This window comes from Priceomyces carsonii (genome assembly GCF_900007245.1).
Source record: "Priceomyces carsonii strain CBS4050 genome assembly, scaffold: Debaryomyces_carsonii_scaffold_1, whole genome shotgun sequence".
Lineage (NCBI taxonomy): Eukaryota > Fungi > Ascomycota > Pichiomycetes > Serinales > Debaryomycetaceae > Priceomyces > Priceomyces carsonii.
The window spans coordinates 854,324-870,915 of NW_026946674.1; the positions used below are offsets into that span (position 1 = coordinate 854,324).

Genomic DNA, 16,592 nt, shown 5'->3' on the forward strand with positions numbered 1-16,592 from the left:
AGAATTCTAAATAATGCTCTCTATGAATTCTGACATCTCAGAGAAAGCTTTGAGCCCATAGAACTAGAGAAGAGAGAAATTGAAGAGGTGAAGTAAATTGCTTTTATTGATGTAAGGTAATAGAAAAGAGGACGCTCAATCATGAATTAATCGATAGATCTCCATTGGATTATTAATATATATTACGAGAGAGTAAGGCGCGCATTAAATGACTGAATCTGTAAATAGTTTAACCAAGAGACCCGTCCATCCAAAAGACCAAGCTAATAGCCATAACTAGCTAATTCATCCAATATAAGGCGCACTGACTTATAGTCTTTGCTACGTGAATTATGTGACAATTCTTTATGTACGCTTATGGATAATCTGGGTATTTTTTAATATGCTCATAGCCAGACAACAAGCCGATTTTGCCGTTTGATGAGTATCTAGTGCTTTACGATCCCAATTCACCCCAAAACTTCTCATAAATGCCCTCGTAAAGAAGATGCTATTATTTTGTAGCATGCTGGATCATGACGCACACCCTTATAGCTCTAGAAGATGCCTGTTTGTGCCTGATAAGATGCGTTGGGGATAAATAATTTTTCCAAATTAGTTTGCAAATCACGCGCCACGTAGGGAAGACCGGCAGGTACCAAAAGATTAACGGGTTTGCAGGAACAGAACAGACTGGAGCAAGGTGGCGACTCCGTAAAAAGTGACAAATATCGAACTCTCCATCTAAAGATTAACCTTGACAGGTTGTTCAACTATAAAGTTATCTTTTGATATGGAAAAAGTTGATTGAATTCAATTGTAGATTTGATTGTCACAATTGATTGTAATTACTTCTAGCCAATATTATTTACATGTTACAATTATGCTTCAAAAGTTCTCTCCCTAAAATTATTATTTCATAACCTGATACGTAAGTCGTATGTAAAAAACCCACCGAGTAGATAACTAACCTTATTATAATACAAAATGATAAATGTGATGATGCCAAATGCAAGGCAATAATTGCCTAATCTTAATGATGTCGAAGGAGGACATACTTTGCTAATTCTTTTTCTCTAGACCCATTCGGTATTCCATGACTAGCTCAATGTTTCCAGATATATACTCATAGCTATAGTTTAACGGTTTAGAGAAAGTAAAGTCTATCCCGAGTCTTTCGTATAGTAATAAACTTTCCCTCATATATCTTGTTGTTACTGCTATAAGACCTAAGCGCTTGTGATCTTCTATGTTCCTAATAGTACTTGCAAGCTCAGTGCCACTTACATGTGGCATCTCTATGTCCAAAAAAACGACATCGTACTTCACGCTAGAAATTTTATCCAAAGCTTCTCTTGAATCTTGAAGAGTGTCAATAACTGCATTCGGATATAATTTGCTTAACATGCGTGACAATATTTTCAAATTTATGTAGTTATCATCGAGAACCAAAAATTTATAATCATTAGGATTTGTTCTGACATTGTCATCTTTTTCTACTGGCGATATCATTTGCGGTGCCTCTCTTTCTTCAGCACTATCGCCGCTAGATCCTAATGAACATGATGATGATGATGTTGACAAGTTGTAAAGTGGCTCCGACAATTTAGGCTTGGAGGAAAAGTAATCTCTACTCTCATTAAACTCACTGGCCTCAAATGGTGGAGTCCTAAGGTATGAATTAAACATAATTTTGCATTAGTTTATTAGCTTTTGCCTTTTATTGAGGAAGTCATATTATTGCCTAGAAGGATTTGCAGTTATTAAATACTAAAATGGTCTACAATAACAGGAAATGCACGAAGAGTCCAGATTTTCAAATTGGCTAGAAAAATATGCACTGCATACGATAGAGAGAATGCAGAAATATCTGGCTGCCTCAGGGCGGGATCGACTTTGTTTGCTGCCTGTTTCCAGTACAGTGCGCACCGGTAGACAATTTATTGCCGGTGAACGTTAACGGGCGAATATTACATCCGAAATGCTGGGCGGGCGTAAAAGTTAGTGAAATGAACAACGAAGGCGGGCGACCTCCCATCACTTTTATTATGTTATTGAGGGGTTGGATGCTAGCGGTTAAAGGCGGCTACGGGGGGCAGAGAAGTGTTTTACGAAGCGGGGTGGCAGACAAATTCTGTTGAATTCCGTAGAATGTACTTACTGTTGCTTGCTTCAGAACTGATCTCTAACTTAACATTTCGTTTGAAAACAGAAGATTTGCAATTGGTCGCCATGATGAAAGTTATCTTCCTAGCTCAAAATTTTTGAGATCAGATCCAAAAACAATTCCAGAACGAAAAAAGAATTCATATGACGACGCGCTCACGGTACGTTGCCCATGCGCGGGACGGTAGCGGAACACGCGATGAGCCGACTGATCCCGGTATATAGCTCTGGCTATCGTAAGATGGCATCGAATGTAGTCAAGAGAGTAAGAGCATGAAGTAAGAATGGTACGTTATAAAGCGAAGCTCCCTGTCGAATATCAAGTGTCGAGGTATCGAGCGTTGAAGCACCGCGTATGACGACGCTTAAATTGACTCTAAACTTTCGTACACCATTCCAGAATGCCAAATTCTCGATAGTGAAACTGCTTTACTCAGAAATACGTTTTGAGCAATAATTAGGATATCTGCCAGGTACTTATGCTTAAAAGACTATATACAAGAAAACGAACGCTATAGGATTTGTATGCACTAGATCTGACCTTTTGACATCGAGATCTCATGCGGCTCAACGTGACAAAAGACTTCGAGCTTTCACTAGACTGCATCAACGGTGAGAATGCACAATTTTCAGAACCGGTTTGAAACGCTTCAGTGCTCAGATTTACCAGCGATGGAGCTCATTAGATTTATACATTGATCAATGTTGTGTCCTTGAGGAGCACATACCGGTACAATTAGCCAATTTCTATCGTCGGCAAACTCTTTGAGTTTTGAGTAGTTTGCCCCCGTGTCATTCAAATCAGCTTTAGTCGCGACGACTAAAACTCTCTTATTTTGCATTCTTTTGGGTCCAACTTCCTGTAATAATGTCTGGACATCTGAAACGGGATCAGTGCTATGTAAAGATACAACGAAAACAAGACCTCCAGAACGCTCGACATGTCTGAGGAAATCTAAGCCCATTCCTTTGTTTTGAGATGCACCTTTGATAATCCCTGGTATGTCGGCAACCGTGAATGGATCCTTATCTATCGAAGTAAATATAGTTCCCACTGTAGGCTGAAGGGTTGTAAACTCCCAGTGACCAATTCTGGGATGTGCTCTTGAAATTGCTTGAAGTAGTGTGGACTTTCCGGCATTTGGTAACCCAACAAGTCCTAAATCAGCAATAAGTTTCAACTCTAGTAAAAAAAACTCTGTTAGACCATCTCTACCTTTCTTACTAAACCTTGGATTTCGGATATCCTTAGTTAAAAAATGCATATTCCCCATTCCTCCTTTTCCACCTTTCAAAAGCATAAAGGGTTCTTTTGTTGATTCCTCGAAGTCTACGCCCAAGAGAGGAAAACGATCCCAAAAAAGTTCTTCATCTATTATTTCTTGGTCATATTCTTTTACCTGCTCATTCAAATCAATAAAGAACTGCTTTTCTCTGTGATATTCTTCATCTCTTTCTTTAAAAATCCATCCTTCTCCAGCACTGTAGCTCTGCCGAAACATCTGAACATCATCATCTCTTGTTTTTATATCCAAATCAATGTTACTAGGGTTACCAGAGGAGCTATTTAAAAAGGACTTCAATTCTAAAGGATCCGGTATCCATCGTACCGTAGTCCCTACTGGTATTTCAATAATGACATCTTCGCCTTTTTTCCCATCCAATTGCAGACCAACCCCTGATTTTCCATCTCGTGCTTGATAAGAACGTTTTATTTTGTGCAATGACGTTATATTCTCTATTGCCTGTAAATATATATCACCACCATTACCACCATCGCCTCCATCAGGTGGGCCAACGGGCCTAAATGCATCTCTGAAAAATGAAACTGCACCATTTCCTCCATTTCCAGATTTCACTCTTATTAGCTTAAGGTCAACAAAGGTTCTCTGATCCTTATTCTTTTGCTTATTGAAGCCTCGTAAAACATTTAGTGTATGGTGCTGATTTCCCATAAAATAGTCGCTAAGAGAAAATCTTTTAATGCTATAATTCAAGTTATCCTCATTTCTAGAACTGTACTTTAACCCTCCTAAGTGCTCTGTCGCATTTACCTCCTGTTGACTTTCTTCTCTCGAACTTATGGTATAAGATGTCTCGGGCTCCACAAGTTCGTCCACTCTATCAGAAGAATCTAAACATTGCTCTCTTCCATTCGCACTACTTCTATAACTTAGTGAATAAGATAGAAGTCTCTGGGATACTTTAGTACATTTCAGACAAATTAAAAGTGACATCAAGTTTCTTTGCCTTCTAATTGAGAATCGTAGATACATCTTCAGCCTTTAAATTGATATTCAGATCACATGATTAGAGGTTTTTTCAAAAGAGATGAGATGCGATGATGTTTAATCAATAAGAGAGCTGGCAGAAGACAAGGATGTCATTTGAAGAGTTAGGCGTTTCAAAATGGCTTTGTGAAGCACTAAATTCCATGAAAATTTACAAGCCAACCTCGATTCAGGCTGCTTGTATTCCAAAAATTTTACATGGACATGATTGCATAGGAGGTGCTAAAACTGGTAGTGGTAAGACCATTGCATTTGCCCTGCCAATGTTAACTAAATGGTCCGAAGATCCATATGGAATATTTGGATTGATTTTAACCCCGACAAGGGAATTAGCTCTTCAAATAGCTGAGCAATTTGCTGCATTAGGTGCTTCGATGAATATAAAGATTTGTGTTATAGTTGGAGGCGAAGATATTGTACAGCAAGCTCTCAATCTACAAAGAAAGCCTCATTTTGTGATTTCCACTCCAGGTAGATTAGCAGATCATATATTAAATAGCGGAGAGGATACTATTTGTGGATTACGAAGAATAAAATATTTGGTCTTAGACGAAGCTGATAGATTACTTAGTAACAGTTTTGGAAGCGATTTAGAGAAATGCTTTAGCGTCTTACCTCCCTCTGAAAAAAGGCAGACTCTCTTATTTACAGCCACTGTAACTGATGCTGTAAGAGCTTTGAAAGACAAGCCTAAACCTAAAGGAAAACTTCCAGTTTTCATCCATGAAGTTGAATCCATTGATAACGTTGCTATACCGACCACCTTACATTTAAGTTATGTTTTCGTCCCTTCCTATGTTAAAGAAGCATATTTATATGGCATCCTAATGATGGAAGAGTTCAAGAAAGTAACTGCCATTGTATTCGTAAATAGGACACATACCGCTGAATTTTTGAGGAGAACTCTTAGAAAATTAGAGTTCCGTGTTGCTTCATTACACTCAGAGATGCCTCAGACGGAGAGAGTAAATTCCTTACATAGGTTTAAGGCAGGGGCTGCTAGAATATTAGTTGCAACAGATGTTGCGTCAAGAGGTCTCGATATCCCAACCGTTCAATTAGTTATTAATTATGACATACCTGCCGATCCTGATGATTTTATACATCGAGTTGGAAGAACCGCAAGGGCTGGTAGAAAAGGAGATTCGATTTCTATTGTTGCTGAGAAGGACATTGATAGAATCCAGTCGATAGAGGAAAGGATTAACAAGAAAATGGATCTATTAGAAGAGATTGATGATAATAAGGTCATAAAAGAGTCATTAAGTGCAGCTAGTATTGCTAAAAGGGAATCTATAATGGAAATGGATAAGGAAAACTTTGGGGAAAAAAGGAAAATTAATAAAAGGAAGAACGCAAAGCGTGATGAAAGTCAAGCATCAAAAAAATCAAGATCCTAATAGCTTCTTCCCATTCAAAAAGAGCTGATATATTCTTCTATAATCAGTATTATGCATATAGATGTTACTGCCAATACTACACCGGTCATGATGATCACTGTATGTAGATTATTAAACCTGTAAGTCTTAATCTTGCCTGTTGCGTACCTGTCGACAGAAGTAAGATAATTGAGTAAGCTGACTATCAACAACACAGCTGCCAAAATCAATACCAGAAAGGAGATGGCCGCTGAATAGGAGTGGTGCAGCTTATGGGAGCCACCACCGTCGTTAGAAGAATCTATCTTGAAATTTAATATTATTCCTAATGCTGTGAAAAATAAAGCAGTGGTGAATCTAATGAATGATAAGCAAGTTCTCTCCAGCTGCAAAATATCTCTTGGTTCTGACGTTTGCACTTTCAATGTCAATGAATACGGAAAAGTCGTATCTAAGTGAGGTTCTTCAGTTTCATATCTGGTTTCCAAGTTTCTCTTACTGAGTTGGTGTCTCTTACTGAGTTGGCTGCTTGAACTTTCACACCTCAGATTTGTAGGGAGTACCAAATCATGAGAATCATCTCCAGACCCAGTTTGCATCTTTCAAAGTCTTAAAGTATTATCGTAAATCAGGGCGTTGATCTAAAGTGATTTTTGAATCCCCTTCGTGGTCGTGCAGTATCATTAAATACGAATAATCAAAATAATATTTTACACAACTAACTATTGATAATAAATAAGGCAAAGAGGATTAAAAATAAAGAGATGAGAACAGGAAATCCTAATTCTTGCAAGAACTGTGGCCATACGAACCTCACCGTAGATAAGTTCACTTCTGCGGCTTCAGAGGTTGCTTGTTCAAGATGTGGCACAGTTCAAGTTGAGAATCCTATTGTGAGCGAAGTGCAATTTGCAGAATCAAGCACGGGCGCCGCCATGGTTCAAGGTGCTATGGTTGGAGCTGATCAATCTAGGGCAACTTTCAGTAATAGACATAATGCTATGGAGAGTAGAGAACAAACATTTGAGAATGGAAAAAGAAAAATAAAGAGAATTGCAGCAGCATTGAAGATCCCGGAATATATTTCGGATTCTGCTATCGAATGGTTCAAGCTAGCCCTAACGAACAACTTCGTGCAAGGAAGAAGGTCCCAGAATGTCTTGGCATCTTGCTTGTATGTTGCTTGTAGAAAGGAGAAGACTCATCATATGTTGATCGATTTTAGTTCAAGATTGCAGATTTCAGTTTATTCTCTTGGGGCCACATTCTTGAAGATGGTCAAGACTTTACATATAACGTCTTTACCCTTGGCAGATCCTTCATTATTCATCCAGCATTTTGCGGAGAAGCTTGATTTTAAAGAACATAATGGAAAAGTCATTAAGGATGCAGTGAAGTTAGCTCAAAGAATGGCCAACGACTGGATACATGAAGGAAGGCGCCCCGCTGGTGTAGCGGGAGCGTGTGTTCTTTTGGCAGCAAGAATGAACAATATAAGGAGAAGCCACGCAGAGATTGTTGCAGTTGCTCATGTAGCTGAGGAGACCTTACAAAGAAGATTAAACGAGTTTAAAAAAACGAAGTCTGGAGCACTCTCCGTTCAATCTTTCAGGGAATCTTTGAGGACCGAAACTTCTAATCCACCTTCTTTTGACAAAAATCGTGAACTTGAGCAAAAGCTAGCACAACAGCTTAAAAATAAAGAGCACAGTTTACAGCATATCAGAGAGCCTACCCTAGCGACTGATGAAGACAATTCAGAAGAGGCAAGGGTATTGCGCCAACAGCAAAGAAAAGATAAGCTTTTGCGATCAATATTAAAGGACTGTGATTTGTCCGAGAAAGAAATATCTGAACTGTTGTCTCGCATAATACAGAATCAAAGGAAGAGTTTAGAGAGCTCAATGTATTTGACGCCATCGGAAATTAAGAATATCACTAACTCTTTGGACAAAATAGATATGGATAGACCGCGAAACTTGGTTAAAAACTTACCAAAAACTCAAGACTTATTAAATAAGATTTCGTCTGACCCTAATAATTTTGACGATCTCGATGATGAAGAATTGGAGGAATTTAAACTATCCTCGGAAGAATACAAGCTCAAGGAGAGATTATGGACGGGATTAAACCACGACTTCTTGATTGCTCAGGAGAAGAAGAGGTTAAAAAAAGAGGCTGACGAATTGACAGGAAATACATCGGGTACAACTCGTAAGAAGAGACGAACAACAAAGAATGATGGATTGTCAAGTGTAGTCGACCTCGGTGGAGACCTTGCGAACGAAATAGGACTTAACAGTGCTTTAGCAAACATCGGTGTTGACGAAAGTACCGGAGAGCCTTTGACTGCTGCTGATAGTGCTAAGATCATGCTCTCCAAAAAGCCTTTTTCAAAAAAAATCAATTATGCCACATTAGGGGAGCTCTTTCATGATACTTCAAAAGTCGGTCAATCCAGTGCTTAAAAATGTATCAATGCAACTTATATATTCTATTCTAATGACAATTAACGTATATTTATGTTTTCCTGTATGTGAGTAATTTTTTTTTTTTTTTAGGAAGAGATGGGTATGAAAATTTAAACACCTGAATTGACAATTTTACCAGCAGCATCTTGTTCAACAAATATCAAGGAAAATTTTGAAGGATGGGAAAGCAAAGAAGAGCAGCTATTCTACCGACTAATATCATTCTTTTGCAGAATGTGGTCCGTCGAGACCCTGAATCTTACTATGATGAATTTCTTCAGCAATATTCGCATTATGAATCGTTAAGAGATATTTATCTTTTAAACCCCTCAGGCACAAATGGTGCTTCTTTTGCCGAGTTAATTGGTTTCATTACTGCTGTTTGTAACTGCTATCCTAAAGAAACAGCAACTTTTCCGGAAGAGCTCAAGAGCATTTTAATAAATAATCATAGAGATTTATCACCCGAACTAAGGGAGAAGATCATCCTGTGCTTAACCATGTTAAGAAACAAAGGCATTATCAGTTCAGAATCTTTAATTCAAACTATATTTCCAATATTGACTACATATAGTAAGGGAGTTGCAAGTAATGGACAACATGTTAAAGCATTAAGACAGCAAATCTATAGCACATTGATATCATTGTTGAAATCTGTCAATACAGGAGCCAAAAACCAAAAGTTGAACCGCTCGACTCAGGCTTTGCTTTTTAATTTACTAGAGCAAAGGGACTCTCAGGGTCTTTGGGCTACCAAACTTACTAGAGAGTTGTGGAAAAGGGGAATCTGGGACGACTCAAGAACAGTCGAGTTAATGACACAGGCTGCATTACATCCAGAAATAAAAGTCTCAGTTGCTGGTGTTAGATTTTTCTTAGGTGCAGACCAGGAGAGAGAAGAAAACTTTGATGATGAGTCTGATGATGAAAATGGATTTGACATGGGAGCATTAAAACATAAAATGCAAATTAACAAGAAAAGCTCCAAGAGAAGTAAGAAGTTAGAGCAAGCCGTAAAGACAATAAAAAAGAAAAATAGTGCAAAGCATTCTGCAGCTTATTTGAATTTTTCAGCTATACATTTGTTGAGAGACCCTCAAACATTTGCAGAGCAGCTATATGATAAACAATTAGCTGCTAAGAACGGTAATAAGTTTAATTTGGACCAGAAAATAATGTTGATGAACTTGATTTCAAGATTAATAGGTACCCACAAGTTAACGATCTTGGGAATTTATTCTTTTTTCTTGAAGTATTTAACACCAAAGCAAAGAAATGTAACTCAAATTATGGCTGCAGCCGCACAGGCATCTCATGATTTAGTACCACCTGAATCAGTGTCAGCAGTTGTTCGCAAAATTGCTGATGAATTTGTTAGCGAAGGTGTCGCTGCTGAAGTTGCTGCTGCTGGTATAAATACAATCAGAGAAATTTTAGCTAGAGCCCCTTTGGCAATTGAAGCACCTTTATTGCAAGACTTGACTGAGTATAAGGGCTCTAAGTCAAAGCCTGTGATGATGGCTGCGAGATCTTTGATCGCTTTATATAGAGAGGTTGCACCAGAACTTCTACTTAAGAAGGATAGAGGTAAGGTAGCTAGCATGGAATTACAAAGTGGTGAAAAGAAAGGACTTCCTAAATTCGGTGTTCAAAGCTCAGTCGTAACGTCTATTCCAGGAATCGAATTATTAGCTAAGTGGAAGATAGAACATGGAGAAGATGCTGAAGGAAATTCTGACGAGTGGGAGGTTGACCAATCTAATGATTCTGACAATTCTGAAGGTGACTGGGTCACAGTTGAGTCTGATAAGGAATATGATATCAGTGATTCAGATGCAGAAGAGAATGAGGTCTTAAATTCTGAACAGGGTGAAGAGGAAGAAAAAGACGAGGAAGAAGAAGAAGAAGAAGAAGAAGAAGAAGATAATGATGAAGAAAATATTGAAACCAAAAGTGGAACTGAACAAAAGTCCAAGAAACGTAAGATCTCCTCTTCGAAAGATTCTGCTGATATGGAGCGAGCTATGATAGAACTCTTGTCTAGCCGTATTTTGACACCTGCAGATTTTGCGAAGTTGGAAGAGCTTAAGGCACAAGCTGGGGTTGAAAAACTCATGTCAGGTACTCAAAGAAATGAAGACAAAGTTGATTCAGATTCCTTGTTAGGTGCTAGCAAATATAAACAAGAACGTGAAGAAAGGATTGCTCATGCTAAGGCAGGAAAAGAAGATCGCGAAAAACATGGGTCGAGAAGAGGAAAGAGAGATACTCCTCATTCTACGACGAATAAAGAGAAAGCCAGGAAGAAAAATTTTGTCATGATGATTCACAAGAAATCAGTGCAAGGAAAACAAAAGCTATCATTGAGGGATAGACAAAAAGTTCTTAGAGCACATATTAACAAACAGAAGAAGAAGGGACATTAGATTTATCTAATTAACCATTATATATTAACACATACTAATAATACAGAAATTAAGTAATAGATTAATCAAAAGTGAAAGCTAAATTACACTTGACAACTTCTTCATTGAAATTGTACATTGGAACACATTTTTTTTTTTTTAGGTTCATCATTTTTTTTTCAGTGATTGAGCATTCATTTGTTATTCAACTCTTTATTCTTAGATTTTTTCTCTGATTTTCTCTCCGACTTCTCTGACTTTCTTTTCTTAGAGTCCTTTGACTTTTTGGGAGTTTCCTGATGAATTGGAGCCAATTTCTCTTCTTCTGCAGAGGAATCATCAGATGAAGAAGATTCAGGAGCTGCGACTGGAGGCTTCACCTCGGTGGTAGTCAAGCCAGCTTTGTATGCTTCTTTGACCTTTTGATATTCTTTGAGCTCATTTGCATACTTCTTCTGCCATTTCGATTTTTCCTCAGGAGTAATTGAGTTCCATCTTTCCTTGATAACATCATTCATTTCGATAGCAGAAAGCGCCGGAAGTCCCTTTTTTCTACGTTCATCACGAATGACCTCTCTGGTATGGAATGAAAACGCAAAAAATATGGTCAATGGTTTCTTGGGCGCGTTAGGGTCTTTTTCAGCCTTCTTCCTTTTCTTTTCTTCAGCAGTTGCTGGACCCTTTTTGGCAGAATTGGCACCAGTACCTGTTCCAGCAGCTCTGGCGACCGCTGCAACTGAGTCTAAAGCACTTGGTAATGGAGCGAATATTCCATCGGAGGAAACAGTCGATGCTATAGTATTCAAAGTAACTGCTAAATGATTTAATGAGTCCGCATTACCTTCTTGAGATGATACTCTGTAGAAGTTTACAGTGGCATTTGCTGCCTCCTGTGCAGCTTTTGACAATTCAAAAAGAGATGCTACTAGAGCATCCTTAGCTGCCTTAAGGTCTGACATGTTGTTACTGCTTTCAGTCTTTTATAGCTGCAATTGTCTCGCTAAGTTGAACCTTTATAGTGACTCTAGCGTAGGAATAAATTGTAGTGAAAGAAATAAACAACAGGGAGGGCGGGACGGGTACTCGCCAATTTAACGTGGAAAGGTTCGCATCCTTAAAAATTTGCGACCGCCACGCTCCGCTATAGTGAGGGAGACAGAATGAAAACAATAGCCTCTTTGGTAACCCGCTGAAACAACCACCCTCGGCAGCACCACGATGAAATTGATGTACCAGGGAACATGTTTCGGGGTTATCCCCCCGGTAGTCGCTACGACGCACGCTGCGGGGCAAATAGTTATAGTCATCGGCCCTCTCCGGTCAGCATTGCAGGACAGTTAGAGAAGATTATCGTAGCGTTTCCCATGTCTAGCGGTAATAAACTGTATCTCCTTCGAAAAGGAGTCGTTCCACAACCTCCTAGTTTTGCGAGAACTTGGGCTGCCGATCTCAGTAATATAAGTCAAGGTTCTGATAAAATCTTTTAGTTCAACTAATCGAGCTGTTCGGCATCGGCTTAAAGCTGCTCCCCATATGACAATACCATAGAGTAAAGGTAACTTTCAACGTTGATTTCTTATAATCCTGTGTATATTCAATGTTATTGAATTGAGATTTAAATCTATAGTTCGAGATGAGATGGCGTTACAAGAATACGATCACGGTGCGGGCATTCGTTTCGAGAAACGATAAGCAAATGTTAAAGAGAACGGTGTATAAAAGGCAATTGAGCTATGCCTTAGCTTTTCCCGGGCAGGGGGTTATCGAAAATGGACTTCTTGCGAACTACAGTGAGTACAGGAGTAAATTACAACGGACGTTAGACACTGTCGATGCTTCGTTAAACGAGAGATTTACTGAAAATTTGTTTGACACAAACCCCGATTTCAATCGTGAGTGGCTATTGAAGACTTCCAACGCACAACCCGCCATCTTAGTTACCAGTTTCGTGATATGCAAACTAATGAATAAAATATTTGACCTTGATATAGTTCACAATGCTTCTTACCTATTAGGGCATTCTTTGGGTGAATACACTGCTCTTCTATTGTCAGGTGTACTTGATCTAGGTACAGCTGTTAAGTTAGTCCGGGAAAGAGGCTTATTGATGGAAAAGTTGATAACTTCTGACGAGTATGGAATGCTTGCTCTAATGTTCCGTTCAAATAATTTTGATAGAATTCTCGATGAGGCCAGAAATTATATTGCAAATATAAATTCATATCAACAAATTGTTCTTTCTGGGAAAAGGTCAGATTTAGAAAATGTTGTATCGTCTATGAACAAAAAATCTAAGATAGTTCTTAAGTCTGTTTTCCTTCCTGTCCGTATCCCTTTCCATAGTCCAATGATAAGACAAATAGAGCCGGCATTAACTGCTCTCCTACCTACTGCAAATCGACCTTGCGTACCTATAATCTCAAACTTATATGGAGAGCCTTCAGTTGAATGCTTACAGAACACTATTGCAGTCAATTCACGGCCAGTTCAGTGGGTAAAATCAATAGAATATCTTATCAAAAATGACACAGATACCATTATTAACATTGGTCCAGGATCTTCTCTAGCTGGCTTCAGTTCAAAATTCAAAATTAACACCATAAACATTAATTCTTTAGATTCGATACGAGCTTACGGAGACTTCAGACGTAAAAAGTAGTAAAGAAGAATTCTACACTTAAGAATTTCAATCTAATATATATGTATATAGAAATATTATGAAGTAAATTACCTTCTGATACCTTGTGACGCTTATATTTTTGTTTTATACGATTTTAATGAAGGTGGTGAGACTCGGAATTTGAAGAATTTTTTTTCCTATCTGGGTACGAGTCAATTTCCATTCTACTCATATACGAAAATTTTTTGGCTCTTTTTATATCTAACTCTTCTTTCGTCTTCTGAAAAGGTGCATTGTCTACAAACAAGATGACTGCGGAGTTGATTGATGGAAAGACAGTTGCTTTGCAGCTTCGTGAAAGAATCCACAAGCAAATTGATGACATTCAAAATAAACATAAAGACTTTAAGCCAAATTTGACTATTATCCAGGTGGGTGAAAGACCAGATTCTTCAACTTATGTTAGAATGAAGTTAAAGGCAGCTCATGAAGCAGCTATTGATTGCCGTATTATTAACTTACCTGAAAGTATTACTGAAATTGAGTTGGTGAATACAATCGCGGATTTAAACGATTCGTTAAATGTTGATGGTATTTTGGTCCAATTGCCATTACCAGGACACTTGGATGAAGCCAAAATTACTTCATCAGTTTTGCCAGATAAAGATGTGGATGGATTTGGCCCTTTTAATGTGGGTGAGTTGTCTAAAAAAGGCGGAGAACCTTTGTTTTTACCATGTACTCCAAAAGGCATTATGGAATTATTAACCCAATATAATGTGCCAGTTGCCGGTGCCAATGCTGTGATTTTAGGCAGATCCGACATTGTAGGGAAGCCTATCTCCAACTTATTGACAAAAGCCAATGCAACTGTCACCACATTGCACTCTAAGACTCCACAACAACAAATTGAATTGTTCTTATCTCAGGCTGATATTGTTGTTGCAGCAATTGGTCAACCGGAATTTGTCAAAGGAAATTGGTTAAAGCCAGGAGCTGTTGTAATTGACGTAGGCACTAATTTTATTCCTGATTCCTCAAAGAAGTCTGGATCAAGAATGGTAGGTGATGTTGATTTCAAATCAGCATCTGAAAAAGCCTCTTTAATTACTCCTGTTCCTGGTGGTGTGGGACCAATGACTGTAGCTACTTTACTTGAAAATGTTGTAATTGCTGCCGAGAGGCACTACTCGAAGAATAACGAGACTCCTAAATTTACAAACCCTTTGAGGTTAAATCTTCAAAAGCCAGTTCCATCTGATTTCGAAATATCAAGAGCTCAGCACCCGAAGAAAATAGATGAAGTTGCAAAAGAGGCTGGTATATTAGACAGTGAGTTGGAACTCTTTGGAACTCATAAAGCCAAAGTTTCACTTAATATTTTGAATCGTTTAGATAAAAAAGTAAACGGTAAATATGTTTTGGTTACTGGGATTACCCCGACACCTCTTGGTGAAGGTAAATCAACTACGACTGTTGGGTTAGCTCAGGCTCTAGGTGCTCATTTGCAAAAGAATGTTTTCGCTAACGTGAGACAACCTTCTATGGGACCAACTTTTGGAATCAAAGGTGGTGCTGCTGGTGGTGGTTATTCTCAGGTTATTCCAATGGATGAATTCAATATGCACGTCACTGGTGATATTCATGCCATTACGATGGCAAATAATCTCTTAGCTGCGGCAATTGATACCAGAATCTTTCACGAGAACACTCAGAAAGATGGACCATTGTATAGAAGATTGGTTCCGGCAAAAAAGGGTGTGAGAAAATTCACCCCATCAATGTTGAGGAGATTGGAGAAATTAGGAATTGAAAAAATTGATCCCAACGAATTGACAGAGGAAGAGATCACAAACTTTGCCAGGTTAGATATTGATCCAGACACCATTACATGGAGAAGAGTAGTCGACTGTAATGATAGATTTTTGAGAGGAATTACAATCGGGGAGGCACCTACGGAAAAAGGCATGACTAGAAAAACTGGATTTGATATATCTGTCGCCTCTGAGTGTATGGCCATTCTTGCCTTGGCAAATTCTTTAGAAGACATGAGAGAAAGGTTAGGAAAAATGGTGATCGCTTCATCCAAAGCTGGTGTCCCAATCACTTGTGAAGATATCGGTTGTGCAGGTGCCTTGACAGCATTATTGAAAGATGCTATCAAGCCAAACATAATGCAAACTTTAGAAGGAACTCCGGTATTTGTTCATGCTGGGCCATTTGCTAATATTTCTATTGGGGCTTCTTCGATTTTGGCTGACAAAATGGCTTTAAAGTTGGCCGGTACATCTCCTGACTTGTCTCAAGAAGAGAGATCAGAACAAGAGGGCTACGTAGTTACAGAGGCTGGTTTCGACTTTACAATGGGTGGTGAGAGATTTATTAACATTAAATGTCGTTCGTCAGGCCTAGTTCCAGATGTCATTGTAATTGTCGCGACTGTACGTGCTTTGAAGGTTCATGGTGGAGGGCCCGAAGTAAAAGCTGGTTCAGCTTTGGCGCCAGAATATACACAAGAAAACACCGAATTATTAAGGAAAGGATGTTCAAATTTAAAGAAACATATTTCTAATGCAATGACTTATGGAATTCCAGTTGTTGTTGCCATTAATAAAATGTCTTCTGATACAGATAAAGAGCATGAGATCATAAAGGAGGAAGCATTGAAGGCAGGTGCAGTCGATGCAATCGTATCGAATCATTGGGAAGAAGGTGGAAAGGGTGCAGTTGATTTAGCTAATGGTGTTATTAAGGCAAGTAACGAGGAAAAGAATTTCAAGTTTTTGTATGACACTGCTCCTTCTGTTGCGGACAAGATTACCACCATTGCGAAGGACATGTACGGTGCAGGTGAAGTTGAATTTTTGCCAGAAGCTCAAAAGAAGATCGATATCTACACTAAACAAGGATTTGGTAACTTGCCAATTTGTATTGCTAAGACACAGTACTCTCTTTCTCACGATGCTTCTTTAAAGGGTGTCCCAACGGGATTTAAATTTCCTATTAGAGACGTAAGAGCATCTATTGGGGCTGGATACTTATATGCCTTAGCTGCTGAGATTCAGACAATTCCAGGCTTACCTACCCATTGTGGATTTATGAATGTTGAAGTCAACGAAAATGGAGAAATTGACGGATTATTCTGAATCCGAAATTTTGTCAAGTTTAGTTCAACACTTTACGACGTAATGACTAATTTACATTTAATTGTTTTTCGGCCTATTGATTATTGCAGTCTTATTTTCTCTTTGTTTTTGAAGGCGAAGTTCTATATTGCTTTC

General features: G+C 38.6%; 9 protein-coding genes across 9 annotated transcripts; 5 read left to right on the forward strand and 4 right to left on the reverse strand.

Annotated features, from left to right (window-relative positions):
* Nucleotides 1-1,041: 1,041 nt before the first annotated feature.
* On the reverse strand, nt 1,042-1,668 carry SRR1 (Srr1p; the record flags this gene model as incomplete). Its single annotated transcript, XM_062954621.1, has 1 exon — nt 1,042-1,668. One exon carries the CDS (start codon nt 1,666-1,668, stop codon nt 1,042-1,044), a length of 627 nt encoding a protein of 208 aa, XP_062807301.1.
* Nucleotides 1,669-2,795: 1,127 nt separating this feature from the next.
* MTG2 (putative GTPase) lies at nt 2,796-4,421 on the reverse strand (the record flags this gene model as incomplete). The annotated part of the gene is made up of 1 exon (XM_062954632.1): nt 2,796-4,421. The coding sequence occupies one exon, from the start codon at nt 4,419-4,421 to the stop codon at nt 2,796-2,798; it is 1,626 nt and encodes a 541-aa protein (XP_062807302.1).
* A 104-nt stretch (nt 4,422-4,525) lies between these two features.
* Nucleotides 4,526-5,836, forward strand: DBP8 (ATP-dependent RNA helicase; the record flags this gene model as incomplete). The annotated part of the gene is made up of 1 exon (XM_062954643.1): nt 4,526-5,836. One exon carries the CDS (start codon nt 4,526-4,528, stop codon nt 5,834-5,836), a length of 1,311 nt encoding a protein of 436 aa, XP_062807303.1.
* A 14-nt stretch (nt 5,837-5,850) lies between these two features.
* Nucleotides 5,851-6,414, reverse strand: PRCAT00000460001 (uncharacterized protein; the record flags this gene model as incomplete). The annotated part of the gene is made up of 1 exon (XM_062954654.1): nt 5,851-6,414. One exon carries the CDS (start codon nt 6,412-6,414, stop codon nt 5,851-5,853), a length of 564 nt encoding a protein of 187 aa, XP_062807304.1.
* A 165-nt stretch (nt 6,415-6,579) lies between these two features.
* Nucleotides 6,580-8,283, forward strand: BRF1 (transcription factor TFIIIB subunit; the record flags this gene model as incomplete). The annotated part of the gene is made up of 1 exon (XM_062954665.1): nt 6,580-8,283. One exon carries the CDS (start codon nt 6,580-6,582, stop codon nt 8,281-8,283), a length of 1,704 nt encoding a protein of 567 aa, XP_062807305.1.
* Nucleotides 8,284-8,465: 182 nt separating this feature from the next.
* SDA1 (Sda1p) lies at nt 8,466-10,712 on the forward strand (the record flags this gene model as incomplete). Its single annotated transcript, XM_062954677.1, has 1 exon — nt 8,466-10,712. The coding sequence occupies one exon, from the start codon at nt 8,466-8,468 to the stop codon at nt 10,710-10,712; it is 2,247 nt and encodes a 748-aa protein (XP_062807306.1).
* A 173-nt stretch (nt 10,713-10,885) lies between these two features.
* Nucleotides 10,886-11,650, reverse strand: HMO1 (Hmo1p; the record flags this gene model as incomplete). The annotated part of the gene is made up of 1 exon (XM_062954688.1): nt 10,886-11,650. The coding sequence occupies one exon, from the start codon at nt 11,648-11,650 to the stop codon at nt 10,886-10,888; it is 765 nt and encodes a 254-aa protein (XP_062807307.1).
* A 674-nt stretch (nt 11,651-12,324) lies between these two features.
* Nucleotides 12,325-13,350, forward strand: MCT1 ([acyl-carrier-protein] S-malonyltransferase; the record flags this gene model as incomplete). The annotated part of the gene is made up of 1 exon (XM_062954699.1): nt 12,325-13,350. The coding sequence occupies one exon, from the start codon at nt 12,325-12,327 to the stop codon at nt 13,348-13,350; it is 1,026 nt and encodes a 341-aa protein (XP_062807308.1).
* A 269-nt stretch (nt 13,351-13,619) lies between these two features.
* On the forward strand, nt 13,620-16,457 carry MIS11 (trifunctional formate-tetrahydrofolate ligase/methenyltetrahydrofolate cyclohydrolase/methylenetetrahydrofolate dehydrogenase; the record flags this gene model as incomplete). The annotated part of the gene is made up of 1 exon (XM_062954710.1): nt 13,620-16,457. The coding sequence occupies one exon, from the start codon at nt 13,620-13,622 to the stop codon at nt 16,455-16,457; it is 2,838 nt and encodes a 945-aa protein (XP_062807309.1).
* Nucleotides 16,458-16,592: the final 135 nt, after the last annotated feature.